This window comes from Rattus norvegicus, chromosome 1 (assembly GCF_036323735.1).
Source record: "Rattus norvegicus strain BN/NHsdMcwi chromosome 1, GRCr8, whole genome shotgun sequence".
Lineage (NCBI taxonomy): Eukaryota > Metazoa > Chordata > Mammalia > Rodentia > Muridae > Rattus > Rattus norvegicus.
Genome location: NC_086019.1, coordinates 233729606 through 233757337, shown reverse-complemented (window position 1 = coordinate 233757337; position 27732 = coordinate 233729606). Strand labels below are relative to the sequence as shown.

The window sequence follows — 27732 nt, the reverse complement described above, 5'->3', positions numbered from 1 at the left end:
TGCTAATCATAAATACAGCATGCAAGCCTGTCGACAGTTAATGGTCCTGCTCTCCTCCAGCACCCAGTTGCACACAGAACGACGGAGAACAGCGGCTTGTGATGTGTTACACACCTACACATGCCTGGGATGTAGTTCTACTGAATCTTCAAGACGGCAACGAAAAAGGATATTTACCTTACCACTATCAGCAGACCGGCTATCGGAAATCACAGTTAGTGGGGATAAAATTAACAAGCCGGCAAAGCAGCGAGCTGCTAGTCTCTTCATCAGCTGATCAGGAAAAAAAAGAGAGCTGGGAAAGGCTATGTTTTCATATACAAGTAATTTTATTTTACTGAAAATTTAATACTGGAAGGATTGTGGATACTCAAATCTGCTGTTTCATTCTACCTACGACCAGGCCCCAAGCCTTCCTCCTCCAGCCTGTTTTAATATTGACAACTACTTATCATATTGTTTCTCTCCCCCCCCCCCAACCCCCCTTATTATTCCAGGCAGCAGAATTAGAGATTTTAGCTCAGGTGGTTTCTCATTCTTGCTTGCATTTTAACAATTAAGCCAATAAGGAAAACACATGAATATTCAAATGTATTTTAAAAGATTAAAGCAAGACATGCTTTTGATTGTATTTTATGCTTCATCTTAGTCGGTTTTTTTTTTTCTCTGAAAAGATATACTGCATGGGTTTGGAGCAGTCTAAAACGATTTTTAACACAGAAGAAAAACAGCCCCCGTCCCGCCCCCAGCACACACACACACTAGAGGCATGTAAGTAAAAGCAACGTGCATGTTCTCAGGTTCCTGTATTTTAATACAGTGTTATTTTTCTCTGTAAAGAAAACCCCGAATAACTGTGACACTTCACTTTCGGTTTTCATACTGCAAAATCTTTTTCATTGTTTTTTTTTTTTTTTTTTTTCCTTTTCAGTGGGATCCGTGAGGAGGGGGAAGTTGTGAAAAGAGTATTTCTGCTCTGACCCCCACCCCCTTAATTCTGGAAAAGGGGGGCGGGAAACAAACATAAGCCTGTGATATTGGGACTTTTAAATCTCTACGCCTGGGAGTACCTAAGAAGGAAAAACAAATTAAATTGCAAACGGAACTAGTCAAACCGATTTTTATTACAACTGTTAATACTGCAGATTCCTATTAAATCTAGGTCCTGGAGTTACAGGAAAACACACAGAGTACTGACCGTTATCCCCCCCCTTAAGTTAAGGTTTTTATGCAGGAATGCAGAGAGCTACAAAAATCTTCCCTCCTCCCCAAAGACCCGAAACACATCTATATGCAGGGATTCATGTCCTGTGGTTTCTAAGGGGCTTTTTCTAATGGAAATCAATTCCCTCCATATTTCCCAATGCTTTTCGCACTTCAAGAGTTAGACTTAAGATTTCTCTTGCTTGTAAGGGAAATTATGGGGACTTCTCTGATTTAAAATATTATTTGTTAAGATAGCTCAGCGGATAACTTAGCTGGGGTGGGGGGGGGCGGTACAAAAAGAAGAAGAAAAGAAACCAAACAAAAACAAAAACAAAAACAAAAAAAACTTGCTACACAATGCTAAAAGTACTACCCCCAGAAAGAATTCCCTTCCAAACCTTTTACCAGCACAATAATGAAATAAATCACAGAAGCAAACCCCCAGTTTCCGACTGGTGACGTGTTGCGCAAGAGAACGAGCCCTAATTCAACATACAGACGGCTCCCATGCTGAACTGCCTCTAGATTTAATGAAGTGAATAGGAAGGAAGTCGGGGGAAAAAAAGTGTACAAATAAGAAATTAACACTTTCCTTCCCTACCTAAATGGTGAAGCACAACTACAGGGAAGTTTGGTGAGGTACCTCTTTCCTTAAAGGCACACTGCACTCTTTTGGCTCCGGACGTCACGAAAGAACCCATATGGTGCTAAAACGCCCCAGCCAAGTTAAAAGAGTTAAGCATACTTCAGCCTGCGTGTGTGTGTGTGTGTGTGTGTGTGTGTGTGTGTGTGTGTGTGTGTGTGTGCATTTTTTTTTTCTTTCTTGAATGAAGCTAGAAATTACTCCTTCCTCCACTGGATGGCAACCTTCTTCCCCCCACCCTCTTCCTTTCTCGCTCTCCTTTCTTTCAATTTTGCTTAAAAGAAAAATACGTTTTCACGAAACAGGATGTGCACGCACAAGGGAGGGAGGGACAGGCTTGCTCTCCAATGATTCTTAAGAAAGCAGCGGCGCTGACAAGGATGGACAGGAGGCGGCCATGCAGGGAGCAGCTCCCGAGCAGACACCGGAGGCTTGCAAAGCACATGGCAGCCCCGGTAATCAGCCACACGTGCTGGCTTCCACCGTGCCCCTCTGTCGTCCCGACACACGACAACTACATCTTTCACTGAATGAGGGAAGGTCTGGAAAGCAGGCATTATGCTCCTTCTCAGCCGGGGGGGGGGGGGGGGACGGGGGCGGGGGGGGGTGGAGTTACACGTGACATCCCCCATCACAGCCGAGCCGCTTCAGGATTGTGAATAGGTAAACAGGGGCGGGAGAACAAAAAGCCACTCTGCCCATTGTTCCCACCCTTGCTTCTCTGAATGCGCCAGGCAGTGTGGTAGGGCCTTCTGGCCGTGGCCTGAACCATTTCTAGAAACATGTAAAGCAGGGGGTTCTGGAGGTCACTAGACTATATAGATGGTAAATGGAAACAAACAAATAAAGCTTATTCTGATAGTACATCTGGTATTTGTTGTATGTCTTCCCTGACATTTCTTTTTTCCCTCTGGGTGGTGATGGGGAAGGCTCCTCCCTTAGGAACTCTAATTAGGAGAGAGAGAGAGAGAGAGAGAGAGAGAGAGAGAGAGAGAGAGAGAGAGAGAGAGAGAGAGAGAGAGACACACAGACACAGACACAGACACATACATACTGTGTGTGTGTGTGTGTGTGTGTGTGTAGTGTGTTCGTGTAAACAAGGATTAAGTTAAAGAATGTAAAAATAAAAAATAAAAAAAGCCTACAAAAACACCTGGTGCTTTCTGGGGACACTCAAATCTCCAAAGGGTAAAGTCATAAAAGCCTAGGTCTCCTGCTGAGACCCTAAACACTAAGAACACAGACATGATCCCCAAACCTGAAGGGTAACACTAACAATCAAATCACAGCAGTTTGTGGTTCCACTGTGAGGTGTGTTCTTATAACAGCAGTCTCAAAGAGCAACAACAAAACAACAATAAAACTTTCGCTGGACCCTTCAGTCCCAGAGTGGAAAGGGCAGGTGACAGAACTCCAGACCAGGGCTTGGGGCAATGGCTATGGTACCAATTATTACAGTCTCTAAAAGCAAAGTGTTAAGAAAGGTGTACATAAACGCAGTACCCTCCAGGGAAATCCTCCAGGCACAGGGGTACCAAAACACTACAAGCTGCTGTTCACTGGACAGGAGCTCAGTAGTCAAATAGGTTGCAGATCAAGGCGCTCTGGTGTGACAGCTGCACTTCAGTTTACTGATATGTGCACCTTAAATGATGAGAACCAGACATTCTGTATCTATCCTTACTAAAAGAAGTGTCTTTAAAAAGCCAGATCCCGAATCCTCTACATACCGAGGAGAAGAATCCCAACACCTTCAGGTCCATGCATGTTGCCACAGCTCCAGCACCAGGACATTTTTGGCAACTTGCCTTTCAGTATGCCAACAGGTGGCATGTTCAGTCTTGTCCTTTCCCAATGACTATAAGCTCGCTCAAGAATCCTGCAAACCCTCCCCCACAATCCACAGCTATTAAGGAAATGCCCATAGTGTAAGAAATTACCCACATAGAGAGCATACCTGTTCTCAAATGGTCTATTTGCTAACAAATGCCTCACATACTTAATGGAACAGCAGAATAATGATACGTTCACTCAATAGACAGATCCCCATTTACATCAGTTGGAGATGGGGTCTGGAACATGTAGCCCGAGCTGGCCTTGAACTAGCAATCCTCCTGCCTCAGGCTCCAGAGTGCTGTGATTGCAGGCATAAAACCATCCATTATTTCTCTTCATTTTGTTTTGTTATTTTGTCTTTGTTTTTTTGAGACAGGGTTTCTCAGTATAACCAGCCCTGGCTGTTCTGAATTTGTTCGGGATCTGGCCTCAAACTCACAGAGATCTGCCTTCCTCTGCCTCCCAAGCACTGGGATTAAAGGCGTGTGTGCCACCACGCCCAGCTTCATTCACTTATTTCAAGTATTTGCTGTCAGGAAACTTGAAAGTCAAGTGCATGTGCAGTTCTCCCTGAACTAAGCATACAGTGCTGGTCTAGACCTAGATGGGAAGGGAGCAACCTTGGCTTAATGCATGACTGGCAAAGTAAGTTTTTCAGTTTTTGTTCAATAGCCTGGGGTCACTATTAAAGCAAAATGAATCAAGGCGCTTCCTAGGCTCTGGTGGCCTTGGGAGACATTTAAAGAGCCTGGGTGGGGGGTTGGGGATTTAGCTCAGTGGTAGAGTGTTTGCCTAGCAAGCGCAAGGCCCTGGGTTCGGTCCCCAGCTCCGGGAAAAAAAAAAGAGCCTGGGTGGGAGTTGAGGGGCAGAGGGCAGGGGACAAACAGAACTGAAGTATATTAAGTACATCGTTTCAATGTGGAATTTAAAACAGGAAAACTAATATAGGGAGAGGCAAAGTTATTTCAAGCCTCTAAGAACTATTCACAGGCCAGGTATGGTGGCACACACTTCTATTCTCAGAATCTAGGAGGCTGATCCCAAATTCAAGGCCACCCTGAGCTACACACCCCAAACCCTGCTTCAAATTCCCACCCTCCACCCCACCTTTGAAGCTTGTCTTGGGGTTTCCTGCGCACACATCACGACCAAGAAGCAAGTTGGGAGAAAAGGGTTTATTCAGCTTACACTTCTACATTGCTGTTCATCACCAAAGGAAGTCAGGACTGGAACTCAAGCAGGTGGGGAAGCAGGAGCTGATGCAGAGGCCATGGAGGGATGTTACTTACTGCCTTGCTTCCCCCTGGCTTGCTCAGCTTGCTTTCTCACATACAGAACCCAAAGACTACCAGTCCAGGGATGGCACCACCCACAATGGGCTAGGCCTTTCCCGCCCTTGATCACTAGTTGAGAAAAATGCCTTACAGCTGGATCTCATGGAGACATTTCCTCAAAGAGACTCCTTTGTGATAACTCCAGTTTGTGTCAAGTTGACACACAAAACCAGCCAGTACAAGGTTCAACAATCTACTTAGAGAATAACATTTCGTAGATAGGAGCTTTCAAACATCTAGCCCAGAGGACCCCACCAAGCGCACACACACACCATTACCACCACCACCACCAACAACAACCTTTGTACTTACAGCTGCTCACATGCTCACATGTGCACAACTAAAGGGAGAATCCATTACTCTGAGAGAGCCTTAGAGAAGCAGTGGGCAATAATAAGAAATAAAATTCAACTATCAACTCAGACATTGCCAAGACCTCTAGTTATTTTTCCTTTGGGCAAATCCCTGTGGGAGGGCCTAGGACATCTGTACTTGGAGGAAATACCAAGATGGAGTAATATATTTTTTGGTACAAAGTCATTGTCAACACCGTCAGGAAAAGTACAAGATTAAGACCCTGAGCACACGTGGAGATCACCTCAAGAAAGGTACACCAAGCCACCTTCATGAGTGCAAGGCTTGAGCCAAACCATCTCTTCCAGGCTTCTCTGGGTTGGGCTGGACCATGAGTTACGGAGCCCTGATCCAGGCTCACATGTCATGACTCTCTAGTGTATGTATTCACCCACTGAGGATGAAGGCACTAAAACATGGAGTCCGTGCTAAGAACGGAGCACTTGCTCTACTTGCAGTGGATGTGAACAATGCCCATGAGTAGCCACGGGGAGGGAGGAGGGAGAGTTGCCAGTTCAAATCTCCTAACACAGCCACTTTAAGTTTTGGAATAACTTCTTGTTTCTATACTGTATGTTCATCTTTCGTGCCCAACCCTCTCTTCTGTTGATCTATACTGGTAAAATATCACACAGGTTTATGGCTGGGAGACAAGGAGGAGGCAAAATAATTTCATGCCTAGCCATGTGCTGATACACAGCTAGATACTCACAAATAGATCAGCAGCAGTGTTTGAAAGGAAAGAGTCACAGCTGAAAGGCTAACACCACCACCTGAGCTTTATGCACAATAATTCATATGTGCTACAACCATGGTGTATGGTCTAAAAGTCACCCACTGGGGTCCTAATCCCCAACACCTCAGACTGGGGCTGCACTAGGAGATGGCACCTTTAGAGGGGTAATAAAGTCAAAAATCAGAAAATGAAGTCATGTAAATGGGCTCTGATTTAATAAGACTGTTGTACCCAAGCACACACAAGGACAGCCCTGGGAAAGCAGATAAGCATCTCTAAGACAGAGAGGGGCTCAGGAGAAGCCAAAGATGCTGTACCTTAGTATGACCTGGTCAGTCCCCAGAGCTGTGAAAACTCCCTGTGGTGGCTTCAACTATAGTGTATGGTATGTTGTCATTAATAACTAATGCAGTGTGGCATCTGAAATGTGTGGCTGGGAAGTAGTGCTCAATGGTACCCTAGTGATGGAAATATACCTACGGGGCACCTTATGTGTGTGCGCATCCTTTTGAATACCCGATGAAAGCTTTGTCCTTCAGGCTATCCTTTAATGGAAGGGAAACTGGTCCATACTCTACACCAGTTGCCTGGGCAGCCATGTCCTAAGTCAGGCAACTTCTCCTTGTCCTGGTCTCACCTAAAGATCTCTGGTTTTCAAGGTGTCCTAAGAGTTTCTAAAGAACATAAGTAAGAGAGACTGGATATTCAGCTGCCATGGGAGGAGAAGCTGAATGGGATTACACCTAGGCCAGAGAAATGGACACATAGAAAACATAAATAAGTAGAGAAAAACAGGGTTCAAAGTACATAGAGAATTAGGGGGAGGAGCTGGTCCCAGGGAGACTGAATTCCTCACATAAAAGACATGCATTATAGTTAACTATGTTACTATATGTTCATATACATGCAAATGTGTGTATATATACATACATACATACATACATACATACATACATACCTATTTATATATTACTGGAGGAACAGGGCAAGAAAGACTATGAGATCACACACTTTTTACTCAGGATATGGAGTAATATTGCCTTAATAAAGCAATACATTTTGGGTCTTGGTGAACTGAGAGCCGTACATACATTGCAGACAATACCTGCTCCCTAGTAAACTTTCAAGTCAGTGTGTAATTCTGAAGCACAAAGAAATAAGAGGCAGCGTTAAATATGGCTAGGTCTTGCAAAGAACCCCATGACCCCGAAGGAGCCTGCTGGTACTCTAACCCTGGGCAGGGCTGCCGGGCAGGTTTGCTAGGAATCTGTACCTGAAGTCAAGGTGGGAAGAAGGAGGTACCAGACACTCAAGGACAAAGTCAACTACGTCACAGAAGACAGACAAACCTGGGGACAGGCTTGGCAGGGACACATGTATAGAACAGTTGCCTCGTCTCTGAGCTTCAGTGATTCTGACATCAAGAGCCTTAGCACTGACTCTGAGGATGCTGTCCCAGCAGAGTCTTCCTGCCAGAGTCTCTCTGACTTGGTTCACAGACACTTTCTGTGCTCCCAAAAGCGCTGGCACAAAACAGCGGGATTCTTTTGGGTGTTATATAAATTAATGAAATATGACTGAGGAAGGAAATAAGGTTTGGAGCGTGGCTGGCAAGAGAGCTAGGCAGGTAAAACTGTTTGCCTCCAGGTCTGGTGACCTACGTTCTACTCGGGATCCCACATGAAGGCAGGAGGAGAGAGCCGACTCCACAAAGTTGTTCTCCAGCCCCCTGCACACATACCAGGGCACACAGGCACCCTTCCCCATATATCATAAAACATGTAACGCTAACGAGTAAAAAGATTCTTACTTCTAAACAGGTGAACATCAAAGATTCCAAAAGAGGTATATCTCTTTCAAAACAATACCGCCACTGGATCGGGAGAGGTGTGGCTGCTTGAATTTGAGAGGAGTCTGTACTCAGCATGCTTTTTTTAAAAAAAAAGACTTATTTATATATAAGTCCACTGCAGCTGTCTTCAGACACACCAGAAGAAGGCATCAGATCCCATTACAGATGGTTGTGAGCCACCATGTGGTTGTTGGGATTTGAACTTAGGACCTCTAGAGGAACAGTCAGCACTCTTAACCGCTGAGCCATCTCTCCAGCCTCCCAGTATGCTGTTGTACGGTCAGTTTCTCACTTGCTTTGAGAACACCCAAGCCGGGAATCCTAAGTAACACACAGTGGCTGTTACTTCTACAGGGAAGACTGCAGAGTGTGCTGGTCAGGGGACCGGAGTGGGACCGCAACCTCCGTCAGAACATGGCAACTGGATGCACCTGAGTCCCCCGCCAAAGCCTTTACCACATCAGTCGGTCTGTGATGTCCTGTGGGGCCTCACTTGTCTCTCTTCTCACCTCCCTAGTGGCTTGCTCCGGCCAGTGTACACTGGTTCTTGCTGAACAGCTATGAGATGCCTTTGTGCTTTTGAGAACAAGGGGTCACCTTACCCTGCCTGCTCTTGTTGCTGTTTAGTTCCTTTTCCTTTTTAAATATGTTACTGTAAAAGACGTAATACCCAGATGCTACAGCACCGACCCCCAAGGCTAAGGGTTAAATTTAGGGCTTAATACACACTAAGTGGCTACCACTGAGCGATATCCCACTCTGTCTTGTCCCCTCTAAACAGGTATGGGGCACATTCTATTTGATGGGCCCTCGGTCTTTTTCACCCTCTTCTTCTGTCCTGCTTCTGGTCCTCTCCTCTGGTTAGCTTATCCAGCTCGAGCCCATGTGCCTCCAACCCAGAGCCTTGAGCTTACCCAATCTCAGAAGTCATAAGCTGGAACCCTACCCCCCAACCCCACGCCAATATATAAGGTGTGACAACTGGGGGCCTGATAGTTCATGAAGGCAGAGACTCTGGCTAGACTGGTGTCCTTACAAACAGGCTCTACTGTGCTCCCTGGTCCTGTGCACCACAAGAGACCACCACAAGGAGCCGCCTGTGAACAGGAGGCAGAACCACCCAGTAGTGTCTGCTGGGACCTTAAGAGGATTCTTTTAGCCTCCAGAGCTATGAAAAATAGACTGCTCTCATTTATAACATGCACGGCTTGAGGCATTTGGGACAGGGGTCTGCAGTAAGACATCAGCAGTGTGAATGTTCTTCAAGCAACAGAAACCCAAAGCCAGTGTGTTCCCACTGCAGCCTGTATTCCCTCCTACCTTTGAGAGCCCTACTCTGACCTAAGGTGCCGGGTCTAAACTCCCGTAACTCCCGTAACTGTACACAGGTATGCAGTGTGTTTGCTGTAGCTCTTCCAAACGCTAAGTCAGAAACACAAGGTTTTCCGTCTCCTCACCACATGGCTGGTTGCTGACCACATTCCCTCCCTTCACTGTTACACTTTCAGCCCAGTTACTGACCAGTTGACTTTCAGAAACCACAGTATACTTGGAAGGCCACAGGGTTTTTTTTTTTTTTTTTTTTTTTTTTTTTGGTTTTTTTTTTTGTTATTGTTGTTGTTGTTTTGTTTTCCCCAAGAGTTGCTCAAAGGCTCGTGTTTCCCACATCTGTCTCCTCTAATCCTTTCTTACTTTGCTTTCCCCGACACTGTTCCTTCCCCTCTCTGCTTCCTGCACTGCCGGTCTTTCTGACCCACCCAAGGGAGCATCATGCCCTCTGTTATCCAGAGGTCGTCTCTGAAATGACCCATGGACCTTTGCTCTGGAAAATGGCTGCCATTTTGAGCAGGTGAGCCACTCTCAACTCCCTACTTTTAATACGTTTACCTTGACATTGCAAACAGTTCTGTCTCCACCTAAGACGGTGGGAGCATCCATTCATTCTCCCGTCTAAAACATGCTCTTCCTGCAGACCAGGAGAAAAACCCACATTCTTCCGTGGAGCAGAGCTTCCAGGGCTGATCCCACCCCATCTTGCCCTCTCTACTTGTCCTCATAAAAACCCTGCTTCCAACACACGGGACCACAGCCAAGGAGTCACATCTTTCCAAGCCTTCATAGGCTTCTGTGAGCCTAGAATTCGACTCCGATTCCTTCTTTGCTGTCCAAATCATACACACCTCTTAAGGGTTAAAATACCATTGTCCTATGCAACCTGGCCCCTCCTCCCACAATGTTTTCAGACATCAGCGAGCTCATTATGTTGGTTTAATTTTGTTGGTAGATAGTTTATTTTGGTTTGAAATCCTGGCTGAATCTCTTATCAGGAAAAACTTTTTTTTAAAAAAAGATTTATTTGTGTATTGTATGTGTATGAGTGCCCCATTTGCATGAAAGAAGAGGGGGGGGATCGGACAGAAGAGGGCATCAAATCCCATTACAGATGGCTTGTGAGCCACCATGTGGTTATTGGGAATTGGACTCGGGACCTCTGGAAAGAGCAGCCAGTGCTCTTAACCGCTGAGCCATCTCTCCAGCTGCAAGGAAAAACTTTTTGGAGAGTCATTTTAACCCAATTAGCTTCCACCAGCACTCGGATCAACAACTTGCTCACCGTCTCGCTGACTTAAAGTATTTACTCTGCTTGCTGTCTCACTGAAGTAAAATAAGTCTTTATTTACTCCTCTGCTTCCTCTACAACAAGGACTTCCCAAGGAACCCAACTTTAACACCAGGCTTCAGTGATTAATTCAGAGGCCATGCACTGTGGGATGAACTAAAACAAGTCAGATAAATAAGGTGAGCCAGATAGAGAGGGCTGGGTGGTTTTTGTTTACCTTACTGCGATATCCCATTGCAACCTACCCCATTTTACTCCAGTTATTTTAACAGGTACTCATACACCCTTCTGACTTGTTTTAGCTTTAAGAATGGAACAACACTAAAAAATAAATAAATAAATAAAAATAAAAAATAAAAAAATCTGTGCCTACAGGTGACATTGCCCTCTCTGAGCTGAGAAGTAATGAAGCCCTCAGCTCAAAGGCAGAGTAGTGTCTGTGTCATGACTGAGCAAGGTACAGTGGAAGGCAGGCAAGGAAGGGCTCAGCTTCCCCAGAAACAAAACAAACTAGGGTGGAGACACTGACCTACAGGCATAAAAAGCCCAGTGCCCTAGCAGTAAAAAAAAAAAATCTACAAAGAAGCTTCTCAGTAGTAGTGACCAAACTAACAGTCTGGAGAGGTCTCAGGTTCACCTCAGGAGGCTATCTTGATCTCCAGGACGATCCCTCCAAGGTTTTCACAACCTCCTGTGTCTCGTCTGCTTCCAGCTCTGTCTCCCAAGACAGAACACATAGGCCATGTGACCATCAACAGAGGTAGGAATCACTTATCTTTTACAAACTCAGACATTCGTTATCGAAATAGAAAAGGCAGCAGATTCAACACTGAAACAGTCAACTCAACAGACAACACCGGTCATGAACAAAAGGCTCCCAGTTCTAGGCCTGTGGGGTGAGTCCTCATCTGTAAAATGGGAGAAATCGTATCGATTCCAAGCCTTTTGGTGATTAAATGGTGGCATGTATTTACAGCATCTAGCCTGGCATTGTCTGACACAGAGAAGGGCGGGAAGGAGAAGATCCCAGAGAATGGGCCTGATTCATGCCCAAACCGGTCCTGTGGGATAGGGGTAGCTCACCAATGGATCACTTAAAAAAATGCTACTAGATACGGTGACATATACACCTCTAATCTCAGCACGCTGGTGGCAGAGGCGAGTGGATCTCTGTGAGTTCGAGGCCACCCTGCTGTATATGGGGAGCTCCCAGATAGTCACGACTACATAGAGAGACTCTGTTGCAACAAGCAAGCAAGCAAATAAACAAAACAATAACAACAAAAGCTAAAAATGCTACGGGGGTGAATTTTTGTTAAGAAGTTAGTCTTGGGGAAAAGAGATTATGTTTTGCACCCTTTCCTAACAACTAAAAACAGACAAGCCAAAACAACACCCCCAACTGTATAACGTAAGAAAGGCAAATGGTACTCTGAAAGGAGGACAGACACCCTGTGAGACACCAAAGCTCTGTTCAGGGGCATGAAGGCATGCTTCAGTGCCCCTAAATACAGACGGCAGTCTGCTAGACCTCGGGTCTGGAAAGCAGGCTTCTCTAGGTAAATGCCACCAACAAGCTGAGGCTTGATGGGCATCTCAGGTGGGGCTGGCTAGAGCTACGGCCAAGTGTGGAGCTTTACAAGAGGTTGATAATAACCTGGAATGCAAAATGCCGCCCAAATGGCCTTTTTATAGGATTTTTTTTTCCCTTGGCTCTTTCTCCAACATACACAAAGGTCAAGGGTCAGCTAGATTCTAGGTCACTCCGTTCTCTTTCTTCTACTCTTCTGTACTTTCCTTTTTGTTTTGTTTTCAAGTCTCTTACAGAAAGCAGCATAGTATTCATACGTAACCTAGGCAAAACCTCTCAGAGCCTAGAATCATCACTACCTGTGGATTTTCTTATATTCCCTAATATGATACAAATGCTATTCAACATTATTTAGGACTAATGACACACATCTAGTTTAGTATATGTTCAATACAGACATGTTTTAAAAAACATTTTGATTTTTGATTGGTTGATTCTGTGGATGTGAGATCTGTGAATAACATGGCCGTCTGTAACATGTCACTAAGGTACTGTTTGTTTTTTTTTTGTTGTTGTTGTTTGTTTGTTTTTTTAAAGTGAACGCAAGTGGATTTGATCTTGGTAATCTGGGGGACACCTTGATGTTTTTGATGAACATGATATATCTATTTAAAAATCTGGTATTCTCTACTAGGCAACAGTGAGCAGGAAATTGTAAAAAGGACCGGGGGGCTGTTTCTTGACAATCCCTAATCTTGGTCTGTGCAAAATTGACGAAGTCTCAACTCCCTATAAGGAGCAGGTCTGTGCCAGCAGCTGCTACCTTCATTATTCTATCATGTTGGCACCTCACCTGCCATGATCCATCATAACACAGGACTGGTCTCATCTTTGTGAATGCCATGCATATCATAACCAGGGTGTCCCTGAAGCCTGCTCAAGGGATCAGTTACAAAGTCCACAGTCACAACAGAGCACCCTTGTCAACTCTATATGATCAAGAAGAAGAACAAAGAAACATCTCTGGGTACTAAGTCCCCAAGAACTGAGTGTCATAGAATTGGATGGGGCCCAGGACAAGCCTGAATCACCCTCTGTGGTCACCAAAGGCAATGCTGACGAATCACAAGGCAGGATGGAGGGGCTCTGTCTACCCTTAACCCCATTTTATGACTCCAGTGTGCAGACAGGGAAACTGAGTCACCAGGAAGTGAAGAGATGTGTCTGTCACGTGGCGATCTAGCTGCCTGACCCACATTCTCTTAATATGCCATCAGGAGCAGCGGTAGAATAGAGGAAGTGTCGAAATCCGTCCCCACGAGGCTCAATTTAAAAAAAAAAAGTCTGTGAAAAGATTCAAGATTCATCTGCAAGATAATCTTAAAAAAACAAAAACCAGTGTCATATGTTAGGAATGTGATTTCTGTGATGGGCTCTGAGCACGATGACCTTCAATATTATGTTTCAGCAGGAAGGTCAGGACAAGAATCAAGCTTTGCCTAAAGCAAAATGTCATGGTCTGGGTCCACAGATTTCCTTGATTCTGACCATTCTTTTGTTAATGAGAAGGAGGGAGGAAGCCATATATACAGTAAGCGTCATGGTGTCACACTTAAAAATCTGCACGTTCATTGATGACACTTTCACTGAAGGAAAAGAGGAACAGCTGGTCCATTTAGCACTTCGTGTTTCCCACTTTAAGGTAGTTGAGATTAACCCAGCTTTTGCTGGGGAGGACATAGGAGTTCAGGCTGGAGGGCAGCTGGTGGAGAACCTGGCAGGAATTCTGAGCCATAGCTGGGTGGTAGCAGCAGTTGTACTTTCCATGCATTGTAAAACAGTCCTCACCCATGCTTCTGGAAGGACTTGGAACAGTCCTCACCCATGCTTCTGGAAGGACGCTGGAGCAGACCTCACCCATGCTTCTGGAAGGACCTGGAGCAGTCCTCACCCATGCTTCTGGAAGGACGCTGGAGCAGTCCTCACCCATGCTTCTGGAAGGACGCTGGAGCAGTCCTCACCCATCCTTCTGGAAAGACCTGGAATAGTTCTCACCCATGCTTCTGGAAGGATCTAGAACAGTCCTCACCCATGCTTCTGGAAGGACCTGGAGCCTTCACATTTGCGATGAGAAAAGAGCAAGGGCACTTGTGTGTCAAAGGATTCTTTTAGGGAGCAAATCTTTATGAAGGCATGGGTCACTAGAATATCGCTGGAAAAATGCCAGCAATGGCTACCCTGATGTGCATTAGTAAAAAGAAAACACATCATTCTACCGGCTTTGTCGAAAGGATAAGGGGGGCTGCAGTCAAACCTCCCACCCTAGCTCCACCTGCAACCACATTCACTTATTCACACACCTAGTAAGTCTTTCCTACGATGGTGGTGCTACTCTAGTCCCTGAGGTACACTAGTCGAGACCCTGGCTGTCCCCGGAGCTCAGGACTGATGGGAGAGACCAGTAAGGTATCCTTTTGGCAGTGGCAGCGCCACTGAAAACAGTGTACCTCAAATAACAGTAACAAGCACCATTTAACAAGGGTCTCTAAGGAGCTCATCTGGACAAGGAGAAGTAGAGACCTGGGACAGAGGATATGAAGAACCAGGACAGTCCTGTGGGTCAGCCAAGAGCAAGGGAGCAGAAGGCCATGGCCTTTAAGATCAGGTAGAAGTTTGGGTTCTACTCTCCAATGGCAGAGTGTGTATGTAGGGGAGGCTGGGGGGGAAGGTGTAGGCAGGGCGGTCAGAGCATCCTTTTCTTCTAAAAGGTTCCTTCTGTATCCTCTGGGCAACCTGAACAAAGAGAGTCACCCTCTACAGTGCCAGGAAATCTGAACATGTCACATGCCCAATCCTTATTACTCGGCACTCGAGCTCCTGTTTGTCAGTGAACGTGTAGGCTGTATTTTTCCTTCTCTCAAGGCCAAACAGGGGCTGACAGGTAACACACATGCCCAGCTGTTGCTGTCTGTCGGGAAGGATGGAGTCTCCCAACAGCAGTAGGAAGACAAACGCAGCCTGTGGAGGCAGCAGCCCTTCCCTCCCCTAGCAGTCGGAAGGCAGAGACACTTATGTATCATCCCCGGAGGGTTGATGCCAACATGGTGGCATTATGCAGAATCCATGTTGCTCAACACCTGCTCCTTTCCCGAACAGTTAGAGACCTTACAAAGGTTGGAGTGTGTCACAGTGTCTTCTCATCTCTGCTAATTCTCACGTCTCGTGTGCTTGGAGATCCACTCTTTACCAGTCCTCGCAAGTAGCTGACTGCAATATCATCGCTGAGAGCGCCTCTCGAGCCTGCCTCTTAATTGCCATTAATAAATGTGGCCAGCTGTGGCTGTGCGGAGTAACAACTTAACACTCTTCCCATATGCAAACACGTCTACAAAACGTAATCAGTCTTCAATACACAATCACTGCATCAGCGCTTAGACAGTTCCTGCTCATGTCCTCGTAGATGACAAAGCAGGAGGGGATCATGATTGAAAAGTCACAATAAACAGGAAGGCAAATGCACCTTCCTGGGACTTGGGAGGTTCCCTCTAGACAGTGGATGGAAAAGGCTCCTCCAATCAAAGCTGCAGATGACCCACATTTTCCTTTGGGCTTCGATAGCAAAGTACCAGGGATAGGGATGGGGTAGCCTAGGGGAGACTGGGTAGAGTGGGGGTGAGGGGGGACCACACTAATGTGATGGTATGTCAACTTGACAGATCTAAGGGATTTTCACATGGCTGGGAATACACCATTCAAAAATATGTTTGTGAGTGTTTCTGAAACAAGACAAGTTTTTAATCAGCGAAACCAGCCATGTGACTATCTGTCCAATCCACTGAGGGCTGGGGTAGAAAAAGAGAGACGAGGGAAGAGGGATTCTCCTTTTCCAGCCATTCAGTTCATGAATATTGGATACTGGGTACCAGACTTCTGATTCTCAGGCCTCTGGGGTTCAGGACTTATGACAATGTGTTCCTACCCTCATGCATGGGGTATTAGATTTGGACTAAAGCCACATCCCTAGCTTCCCTGTGTCCTAGCAGATAGCTGGCACCTCTTGGAAGTCAAACTCCCAGAATCACAAACCAGTGCCTATAATCAGAGGCTTTCTCTGTATTGGCCCTGCTTTCTTTTGGAGACCCCAAACAAGAGCTTACAAACAGTACATATGTACTTGCAGGGTTCTGTGTGCTAGAAGTCCGAAAACTATCTGGAATACAGGCAGGTTCTGGTCCTTCTGCCCTTTCCTGCCTGCATGAAGCCAGCTTCCACATGCCCTCCTCACACTGGAGCAAAGCCTTTCAAAGACCACTTAGGTAGCAGCAGGCCCAGGCTCGCACTCCATGGCTGCCAGCTCTCACATTCTTTCTGTAGGCATGGTCTAACCTGAAAACCGAAGTAAAGGTCATCATTGGCTGGGTGAGGGTAAGTTGGCAAGCAGTTCAATGAGAACTAGCCAGAGCCAGTTAACTGCTGGGTGAACTCAGGTTGGCTGGCATGAGTGGAGACGCTTGTGGCCAGATGCTGGGACATCATCAGTAAGTAAGCACACCCTCCTGTTTAAGCTCCTCACTCTAACCTTTCTCCTGTTACCCCAAAACATCTCCTCAAGACACACAACAGAACTTTTTTTCTTCTTCTATTACCCATTTGGATTTTCTTAGAAACTTTTGAGTCTTTTTTTTTAAATCGGGTATTTTATTTATTTACATTTCAAATGTTATCCCCTTTCCCCTCTGGAAACCCCCATCCCATCCTCCCTCCCCCTGCTTCTATAAGGGTGCTCCCCATCCACCCACCCACTCCCTTCTTTCTTAAAAGTCTATTCTCATATTTTAGGATCCTGGTTCTTGTGTAAGGCACATTCAAACACAGAATGCCTCCTCATGGAACATTTTATAAAATTAAGTTAAATTAAATTACAACAAAACAAAACAAAGAAAGCTCCCAGAAGTTCAAATGGTAGCGGGGGGGGGGGGGGGGGCATGAGGTGGAGTTGAACCCCTGCTGATCCCAAGGCTTACTTTCTCGGAGCTTGGAGAGCAAGTGGCCTTACATTGTGCCTTTCTCCAGAAAAAATGGAGTTGCCCTGCCTTGATTGATTCTCCCCAAACAGTGCTTGCCCCAATCCTTACCGACTATTTACTGGGTTGTTTGTGTTTGTGTTTTGTTTTGTTTTGTGAGACAGTCTTTCTATGTTGCCTTGACTGGCTTGGAACTTGCTATATGGACCAGGCTGGCACCAAACTCTGCCATCTGCCTGTCTATAAGAAGGACGACTTCAGTCATCTCACCTCATTGATTTTAAATGAATAAATATATAAATAAACTCACAGGATTAAACACCAAATCTCGATTAAAAAAAATAAGCAAAAACACATTTCCAAACTTTTCCTTTCTCCACAGAAACAAATGAATTTTTTTTTCCTTCTCTAGAGAATATGAACTTTCTGGATCTCTTTGTATCTGTGAGGTCAGGGCAATTTTCCACAGTTCTTTTTGATGACTGGGTTTGATTTGGGAACTAAATCCTGATTTCTAACAATGAAATTCAAGACCAGAAATTCTAGGCATTAAGGTTTAAAAAACAAAGAAAGAGAGAAAGAAAGAAAGAAAGAAAGAAAGAAAGAAAGAAAGAGAGAAGGAAAGAAGAAAAATCAATCATTTGCCCCGTCTGTCTGCCTCTGAACCTCTGCTGTTTATTTTTGCCAGCCCTCTGAGGGCTACTCCTGTTCAATGTACCCTGTTGAATTCTAACAAAGGGAAACACACTGGGGCTGAGTGGCTGTTAAAGCTATCTGGCCAGTGCACATAAAATAAAAGCTGTTGGAAGTTATTAAAATTCCTTTACTACTGTCAAATATTTCCCCCGAATAATTCACAACTCTTAGCACCATTAATTAGTTCAGTCAGTCCACCCCGAGATGGAATGTGGTGAGACCTACATCTATTTTCTAGGGCCTTAGCTCTCCCTTGTGTATAAAAACGGAAATGCAGCTTGCTAGAAAATTCTGCCCCAGTAAATCAGATGACCTAACTTTAAAACCCAAATGCCGTTAATAAAATAAAAGGTCAATTGTTTTTAAGTCGTCGTGTTAGTTTAAAAAAAAAATTAAGGAGATGATTTAAGGTAACAAACAAAACCTAAAATATAAAAAAAAAGCATTATGTGTGTTATGCTTTAGATGAAGACTCCAAGAAACCCTACCAGCATAAAATAAATTATTTTTAGAGAAAACTGCATTTCCCAGAATCACAGATGTTCTCAGCCAAAATAGAGCTAAGAGATTCCAGCCTGTCTCTGATCTGGGCTGGATCAGACTTTGTCCAACCCAAACAGAGATGTTACCATGTTTCAAACCCTTCCAAAGGGTCCACAGCCTACCTCTTCATACACGTGAGATCTTATTACTTCTGAAGTATTTCGGCAGAATTCCAAATATGGTATTTGAAATCACAACCCCTTGGCTTTTTCCTGGGTATGCATTTTCTTCTGGAACTTTATGATCAAAATCTTCAGGGAACCGCCTGCCTTCTATATCCCAGAGTTTGGCACCTGGGCTGCTTGTACCGAGTAGCCAAGAACAGGGATCCATCCCGTCCGTATGAGCGTGCTGGCATCAGGGCACCTTCAAAATGCCAAAGTGAATTCCACAGGGAGGTTTACATCTGATTTACCGACTATTCCCCTGTTGTATCTAGCTGAAGAGTCCTTCACTTCCTTTAATTTATATCAGGCTTTGTGGAAAAGAACACTCCCAATGTCCACCCCATGGAGGGCAGATGTGATCATGGGGACCCCATTCAGGCACAAAGATCCCGAGAAATGCATACTTTTATCTGGTAGCAGATTTATGGAGGAAAAGGAAAAAAAAATCTGGGTGTTCTGTCTTTCCTCCTGAGAGGCTGATTTTGAAACGTCATGGCCTCTGACAATACCTGTGTTGTCGACTGGCCTCCTCTCCATCTCACCATAAACTGATTAGGGTTCAACTACACAGGAAAAAAAAAGAAAAGAAAAGAAAAGAAAAGCATTTCCCTTTAACGCCAGGCGCCTCTGTCCTCACCTTTACCCACACGGTGTTTAAAGACCACACAGAGGACAGGTGATGCCCCATGGAGGCTCACGGTACTAAACGAGTTAAGTGGGACTTTTCACAACCGTGTTTTCACGCACCAGATCCGCTGCGTGACAAAGCCTTGCTCTCCAAAATCCGTCGTCTCCACCCATCTGTAATTACACATTATACAGAGCATACACAATCTACATCGTGTTCTAATTATCTCCAAGTGCTGGGGGGCGAAATCTCTCCACTCAGCAATTAAACAAATTCCAGGTTGTCGCTGAGCATTCTCCGAAAAGGAAGCATTCTGAAGTTGGCAGAGACCAAAGGAGCCCAGCAAAGCCCTCCAGAAACCACCATTCGGCTCACCCTCTACCTGGGCAGTAAAGTCCCTGTCCTCAAGGCAGTGCCAGCATTGCAATGCTAGAGTCGTCTCAGGTAGAACACACACGGCAGAAGTCAGATGACAGGCCCTGGTCTATCCCTGGTCTCATTATGGCTCTGCCAGTGTTAGTAGATGGAAGGCCTGCTCTCAAACATGAGATACAGGATTTTTTTTTTTAAAGAAGTTAGCAAGACACCAATCACATCATGAGCACAAACGGACTCATACAAGTTTAAAGTTTAACATGACACTGTTAACACCTTGGGTATATCCTGAAGAAGCTACCAAATACTCACTGTAGAAGAAGCCTTTTAAGTCATGGTAATATGTTTTCCCACACCTTCAGATGGGCTATATACCCTGCGTGAGGACGAGAACCATTGTCTCATTCAAAACGAGGATAGGGTCAGTTCACAGAGACAAAGAATGCCTCCGCTTCCCAAACCAGTAAGAGCAGTTATGAGCCCATCAGGGGACAGAAACGTTAACCAGGCTTCTCCAGCAGGCAGAAGCTGTTAGCATTACGGGAGGCAAGCGCTTTCAAGGGTTATGACATAGCACAGTGTAAGCCGCTGGTCTTTTAAAAGACATTAACTTCAAAGAGGGAACTTTGTTTCTTACTTCGGCCAAGACTGTCTGATATAGCCTGAATGTGAAATGGGGGCTGTGTTTGAACCCTTGGTCCCCAAGCTGGTAGGGAATTTGGAAACCTTGAAACACAGGGACTAGTTGGCTGATGTGGGCTGCCAGAGCCTCGAGTTTCAAAGGCTATCCCCACCTCTGTTCTGCTGAAGCTCTCTGCTTCCCCTTTGCCACATGATGGACCAGCTGCAAGCCCGAGATGTTACAGCTGGGTTCAATCCAGTAGTCTTCTTCTCCACCAGGATGGATTATGAGCCTAAATAACCCTTTCCTCACCCTTAAGTTGCTCCTGTCAGGTATTTTGTTACATTATCAACAACAAAAAAGTTACTAATATAGGTTCAAACCATCAAGTTAATTATTTCGGGTGACCTGGGGAGAACTACGCTCACAGTAACACTAAGTCTTCTATTTTCACGCATCGTCTTTTATTTTAAACATGTGGTAATGGCTCTGAACTGAGCATGCTCCAGAAAGTGCTCACCACTTATCTTATACTTAAACATTGTAAATGGCATGGCATGGCATGCTTGGGTGATGTCTACCTATATGCAGAGCTTGGCCCCCTCGTCCCCCAAAGCCATCGCTTTCTCTTTGTTCAGAAGATACTAATTTGCAAATTAACTCCTGTGGTCTCCTCACTGGGTTAGTACTGAGCCCCTCACCCCTCCTCTGTCTCTTGGTTAGTTTATACTCATCGAGAAGCAAACCATCACAGATTTTCTCCAGTTCCAAAGGCCTGCCCCAATCCAGAGATGGCCGGGGAGATGGGGGTCTACTGAGAATGGCACTGGAGAAGCATGGAACATTCTTCCCAGGAAGTCACTCTATGAAAGGAAGGCAAGGTGGAGACGCTCCTTCCATGTAAGGAAAGCTAGGTCAGGCCTACGATAGGGCTTTCGGCTGGATAATAACTCTTGCTTGTCTACTCCTAGGTTCTTAGCACGGAGTGTCTACACCCTTGGCATTTTCCAAGTGGTAGGAATATCTTTGACATACTTAGTGACGCGACTTCTAGTGAACTCTGGCTAGAGTTGGTCACAGAAGACCAACAATGTAGTGAGAGTTCCTTAAAAACCCAGTTTATAGAGTGTGTTTTGGTTTTAATCCCAGGTGTGGACTAGGAGGCTGCTTCAGTTTGCCCACAGCCACTAATTGTCTCCTGCTCTAGGAGGGGCGTGATTTTTGCCAGCTGCAGATAATTTAGTTCTGGGGTCTCTGGAGAGGAAATAAATGTCAGAGCCCCGAGAATGGTAGTGGTGGAGGTGGAGGTGGAGGTGGGGGTGGGGGTGGGGGGGCTGGGGCTGGGGCTGGGGCTGGGGCTGGGGCTGGGGGTGCCAGGGAAAGAAGGTTGCTGCTTCCCTTGCTGCTCCTGGCTGCTGTTGCTGCAGTTTGACAAGAAGACGTTGGAGATATCCTGATGCTGATGACTGGACTGGTCCCAGGAAATATGATGTCCCTAATCAGCAGGAAGTAGTCTAAAGAGGTCTATGCGCCTTCTCCCTCTAACCTTCTTTCTTTCCTACCTGGTGTTGGGGGCTTGGAAGAGATCCGGGCGGAATAAGGGTTTGAAGGGAGGTGGAGGTATAAGGACTTATTAAAATAACTCAAAACAAATACAGCATCAACACAACAGTGTGACTAGAGTGTTAGAAGCTTGTCCTGTACGTTAGCTGTCTTCTCAGTGATGAGGAAAACACCAGAAATAAATAGCTTAAGGAAGAAAGGCTTATTCCGACTCATAGTGTCAAGCATTTCGGATCATGGACAGCTGGCTGTTCCTTCTGGGCCTGTTCTCTGGTGAAAGGGTATGTGGCACAGGACAGTTGCTTGCCTCATGGTAACCAGGAAGCAGAGGGTGAGACAGAAAGATGGTGAGCACAAGATACCCTTTATACTCTCAACTGACAGTCTTTCTCTGGTAATGCCTTAGGTACCACCAGCTCCCAATAATGTCACTCTATGGACCCACCCATGGGTTAATACACGGTTGAAGTAAAAGCCAGAATGATACAATGGCCTCTCAATGGACTACATTTACCAGCTAGGGACCATGTCTTCAAAGGCTTTTGGAGAAACATACTCAAACCACAATATCCAGACTGATTCCTAGAGAGGCCAAAGTGCTTGGAGACTGAGGGCCATCAACTGGTCAATGGTTTCATCGATCATATCCGGTTAATGAGTACCTCTAATGAATACCCTGGTCACTAAAGGTCAGTGCACTTCCTGTTTGGAGTTCCTACTGATGTGGTAGGAGATTCAGATGCCCGAATCTACAAGGAAAGGTGAGGGTTAGCGCGCCTCTTGTTCGACTCACATACATGATCAGGAAACTAGAGCTGCAGGGGTATTTTCCTGAGTTCTGTGAGCCACTCTAGTAAAGGATGAATCCAAAGAGCTCATGGAAACATCTAAGCCAGTCAGGAAAAGGCATGGGGCCCCTTGACCCTCCTCAAATGTGGCTGGCCTCTGAAGTTACAGGCAATGTTGTTAGGATTGTCTCCCTGATCTTGTCAGGTCTTGGGCAGCACTGAACTGCTATTGAGGCTGAAGTGAACTATTGTCCCTTCTGGGTCAAAACTTTAGGTAGGGACTGGAGAGATGGCTCAATGGCTAAGAGAGCTTGCTGTATAATCCTGAGGACTGGAGTTCACATCCTAGACCAGTGTAACCAGGGTGCATCCCTATCGTGTCATTTTCATCCCAAGGGATCTGATCTCCTTTTCTAGGCTCCACATATACATGGGGATACCCATCCACACGCATGTGTGCACAGACTTTCACACAGGCATGGACACACATAAATAGATAAAATAAGCCTTCGGACAACGACAAACCCCTCAAGGTGTGGGAGGTGGGAGGCATGCTCAGAGCAATGTTCACCAGGAAGCTAATGAGGCTTGGCCTTCAGGCCCCACATAGCTTCTTCTGGATTAGCCTCTCACTATGTCTTCCCTATGGTCACAAACTTCTAGAAAAATCTGTAAGCATCAGACATTCCACTCCATGCAGGTTGTCTTTTAAAAGGCTCCTGGATCTGTCCAACCATCAGATTCTAGAAATTGTAGACATCACAACCCCTTGGTGGTAAGGAAGGGGCTGGTTTGGATGTATCTATCCCACATATTCCAAAGCAGTGTTCAGGAAGCAACCAAGACACAGAAAAGCTGAGTCCTTTAGACTAGAAAAAACAAACAAAAAAAGCAAAAACAAAACAAAACAAAAAACCATAGACTTAATGAAATATAAGAACACAGAACTGTTTCTGGCTGGAGCTGGTGGCCAGGATCCCTGATGTCAAAAGTACCAGTCATCAAAGTCTTCAAGATCACAAAAAGGGACCAGGCGTATGTGCATATGGGCGTATGTTCTGCGCCCATCAACCTTGTGCCAACTCTCATAGTGACTCATGGGGTGGGAAGAACTCAGTTGTATGCCCTCAAGGTCATGCTTCAACAATAGCTTCTATCTTTATCCAGACACAATCTTGGGAAAACAATATAATATCCCCAGAATGTCCCCATTGGGTAAGGGGGCATTCAACAACAACAACAACAACAAAAAACAACAACAACAAAAAAACGAAAAACAAAAAACCAAACTTACTCCAAGACTGGGGAACTGCCTGCTACCAAAAACATTAAGTTTCAATGGAAATGGATTTTCAATCAACTTAAAGTACTTTATTAAATAACAACAACAACAACACAAGGTGTGTTTGAAATAAATTATGATTCTCCTCATTTAAAACATTATGAATCAAGGGGGAAAATGCTTTTAAAAAATCCCTTGCAGCTAAAGAGACTCTCTCCAGGATTCTATGAGAAATTTTTAGCGTATTCCAATTCTAGAATAAAACCTGTTTGTGGGGAAGCTGTATTTGTCGGGAAAGCAGCAACATCACCATCGACACTTGTCCTGACTATGCTGAGATGCTAGGTGAGAAGGCTAGGTGGTCATCCACACTTTTCTTGCTCTCCTGGCCTCTCAGCCACATGGTTCTCTGTCTTCTAGGGAGCTGAGGTGGCCACACAGAGGAGGCCTGCACAGCAGGACATAAGGAAAAGCTTGTGGAACAGATGAGGCACAACCAGATGGGCTCCTGCACCCCTGCCCCGTGCCATTTCCCCTCTTAGAGCGCATGTGGACAGAGACGGACCAATCTGTCAAATGCTCACCCAGCCTGGCTACATGACAAATGCCATGAAGAACAAGATGTGCTCACCCAGGACCCATCACCGTGGGCTTTTCATGCCTGAGGAACAACCCCGACTTACGGTTTTGGTTCACAGACGGGTGTAGTTAGGGACTTCTGCTATAGCAGGGGTTAGAGCCATCTGTGCATTCTACGGTACGGTCTGTTTTGCTGTGGCACCCAGTGGCGCATAATAGCTGCACGTGGAAGACTGAAATTCTAATAAGGTACAGCTCCAGATCCAGCTTACCAACTAGCCAGGAAGTCAGACAAAGCCTGAGAATGCTGGGAACCCAGAATGGTGCTGTGAGAGAGGGGCAGACAAGGAAACGCAAGACAACACCGGGATGTGCAATCGGTGTTTATCTTCCAAGACAACCAATGAACTGACTGAGCCTTGAAGGATGAGGAAAAGTTCAAAAGAGGAGGGTTGGGAAGTCCATGCCAGACTAAACCTGTGTATATTTTACCCACGAGGCTGTGTTGTGAAGACAGGAAATGCATTGTTCTGTTCTCTCCAGGGCATAGATTCAAGGTCAGGGAGGAACTATAGGGAAAGAGAATTCTGGTCAGCGGGAGGAAGAACCAATCTTCAAGGCTGATACTGAACTTCAGGGCTCAGAAGACAAAAGGATAGTGTACTGCCTTCGAGGGCCAGCCAGCCTCTTGGCATGGACTCTATAGAGTGTGGGCTGGGCACGGGATGGCCACAGCCCCATTCAGCCGCTTTCCAACTCTGCCTTCCAACTCTGGGACTCTATGCATCATCCAAGCCTTAGCCAAGCAGGCTTTATACAGTGCTGCCAGGAGGAAGAATAATTTCAGCCTCAATGGAGCGTATCTTACCCTGTCGTACTTGCCAGTCTCCCTCTCAAGGCCACATTGGCTGTGACTACGAGAGACGCCAATCACTAGCAGAACTGGGCATCTCCTCTACACACCCAGCCTAAGAGCCCCTTCGATTTCACTTTACTGCAGCAAATACTTAATTGCCGTATATTCAGATTGCTTCTGGGTCAACAACAACACAGGATTGTAACTCTCAAGAGTTGAGATCCGGGTGTCAGTTGTCTTCCGGAAGGAACAGCAAGTAGACATCCAGACCATGAAATACAGTGTTTGAAAAGAATGCCAACAAGGTACATCCCACTAAAGCTGTGCTGAGAACGGCTTCTGCCCTCCTGGATGACTTGACACACTGCTAGGGCACCTTAAGGGATAAAATCAAAACACATGAGTTTCCTCCATAGAGGAGTTAGTTCTGTAAAACTAACTGGTTTTCTGTTCTGAATGAGCCTGCTGCATTCACTTAGAAAGTTCTCCAAGCGCTGCTGGGAAGCCAGTAACTTCCACTTTCCTAGGATTAAGGTTTGTTTCTGCAGTCACTCACTAAGTCTCTGTACATGTTGGGTACTGTGAAGGATAAAATGAGTTACGGTAAGCTAGCCTAACACGGAGGCCTCCGAGATTAATGTTGTCATCCTTCCTAGGAGTAATTTTCTACGATTATAAAGCACAAGATAAGTTCGACTACAACCTTGACCAATAAACAGGGTTAATATGCCTATCGCATCTAGAGATTACTCATATCAAAAAATCGATTTTGAAGTTGTGGGCCTACGTTATGTTTATTTCCTCTCTGGTAATAACACTTCAGGTGATTAATATATTGCTTTAATAAAGAGAAAGGAAATCCAATTTTTCCAAGCTCTGAAATGAATATTCAACGAAATCTCCTTACACTCTAGGATGAGTCTTAATTACCCAACCAAACTACAATCATAACAGTCAAACAGAGGGAATTCGCAGAGGTGCATTCTGAGGCCATTGGAACCCTTGCCTGGGTCTGACAGGGAAACAATCACACACAAGTTACATTTCATATGCAATTGTTCAACCATAAACATGAGTGATGCCTTCTTGGATTTTCTTTGCAGAATCCCACAGACACCCTCTTTTCGAAATTCAGGTCACATCCCTGTCATTACATAGCGCCCTGAGAGAAGCATCCCTCCAGCGGTACGGAGGCCATCTGCCTCAGATATCCAGCCACAAAACCCTCCCCAGTTCCCCTCTCCCCACCTACCCTCTTACGACCCAGGCCTTGAAATCCTTGGCTCACAAGGCTTGGGAATTTTATTCCCTTTGAGAAAATGGACGGTGCCCAACACTAGCTTCTGTTTAGTTTGGTTTTTACCCAACTGCACATACTATTTCCAGCACTTGCTTTGCTGGCCCTGTCTGGGAAGCATGTCCCCGGCTGTTCTGCCCATTAGGTACCAAGTCTGTTCAAAAGAATAGAAAGGACGGCTGAACCCCACTGGCCCTGATATTCCCACACATGACTGGTAGGAGCATGCTGATATTTCTGGGGTCCCAGAGGAATATCGTGCGATTTCAGTCCCGGTCAAAATGAGAAATTACCACTTTCTGAAGAGGGAATAAAAAAAATATCCCCACAAACTTTAAAATAACATTTTCTTTTCTCCCTACCACCATTGACTTTAGTCTGGGTATCATCGCTATTTAAAACAGATCAATCGCGCCGAGCCGACGTTGACATGCAAACACACCAGTAGCCACTGACTCTGTATTTCTATCCGGCTGTGCGCCCCAAACAGTCACACGCACTTTTTTGGGCTTCAATTTCTTCATCAAAACCAAATAGTACAAAGGACCATCCAAATCTAAATGCGCTCTAACCATGAAATCACAGAGCCAGAAATCACACAGAAAACAACGTTGCCTCTGAACTCTCTGGGCAGGCCACGCAGAATTAAATCCATGATTAAAGACCGTGAAATAAGGGTGAACAATTAAAACAATCTCTAAGGACCCCTCGTGCATTCTGAGAAAGTGAGGCATGGCCAGACAATTGACCATAAAACATTCATGTGTCTCACAGCCCTAATAATCTTCACTTCTTACAGCCAATTCTCCTCTCCCCTAAAAACCGCCTGGAAACACAGAATGACTGCTGCACAAGGAAGACTCCCTCAATGTTCAGGAGCCCAGGCTACGCCATCAGCAACTCTGCCACCAGGGCAGAGAATTCCAGCCAAGTCACTGAAAACACTCCAGCCACCAGGTAAGTTTGAAAAGCCACACCTACCCTGAGCCACTGCTTCTCGGTGAGGGCATCGCTGTAGTCCACATCCCGGCGCTGGCGAGAGCCCCTCCCAAATATCTTCTCCTCCTCCTCTTCGCAGGTGAGCCTTTCCACTTCAGCATCATCCTTAATTATCCAGGAGGGCAGCTCATCTTCCTCCATCAAGCGAGGCTTGCGCTTCGGGTTTCTGGCGTCCTCTCTCCGCCGGTCCATGTCCATGCG

General features: G+C 45.6%; 1 protein-coding gene across 19 annotated transcripts in view; it reads right to left on the bottom strand.

The window, feature by feature from the left end:
- Window positions 1-27732, bottom strand: part of Smarca2 (SWI/SNF related, matrix associated, actin dependent regulator of chromatin, subfamily a, member 2) — a 167632-nt gene that overhangs the window by 27571 nt on the left and 112329 nt on the right. For 14 of the 19 annotated variants that reach the window (XM_063268536.1, XM_063268547.1, XM_063268552.1 and 11 more), the window contains 1 exon segment: window positions 27514-27732. In XM_063268536.1, the coding sequence (XP_063124606.1) occupies window positions 27514-27732 (219 nt within the window). 19 annotated transcript variants of the gene reach the window in all.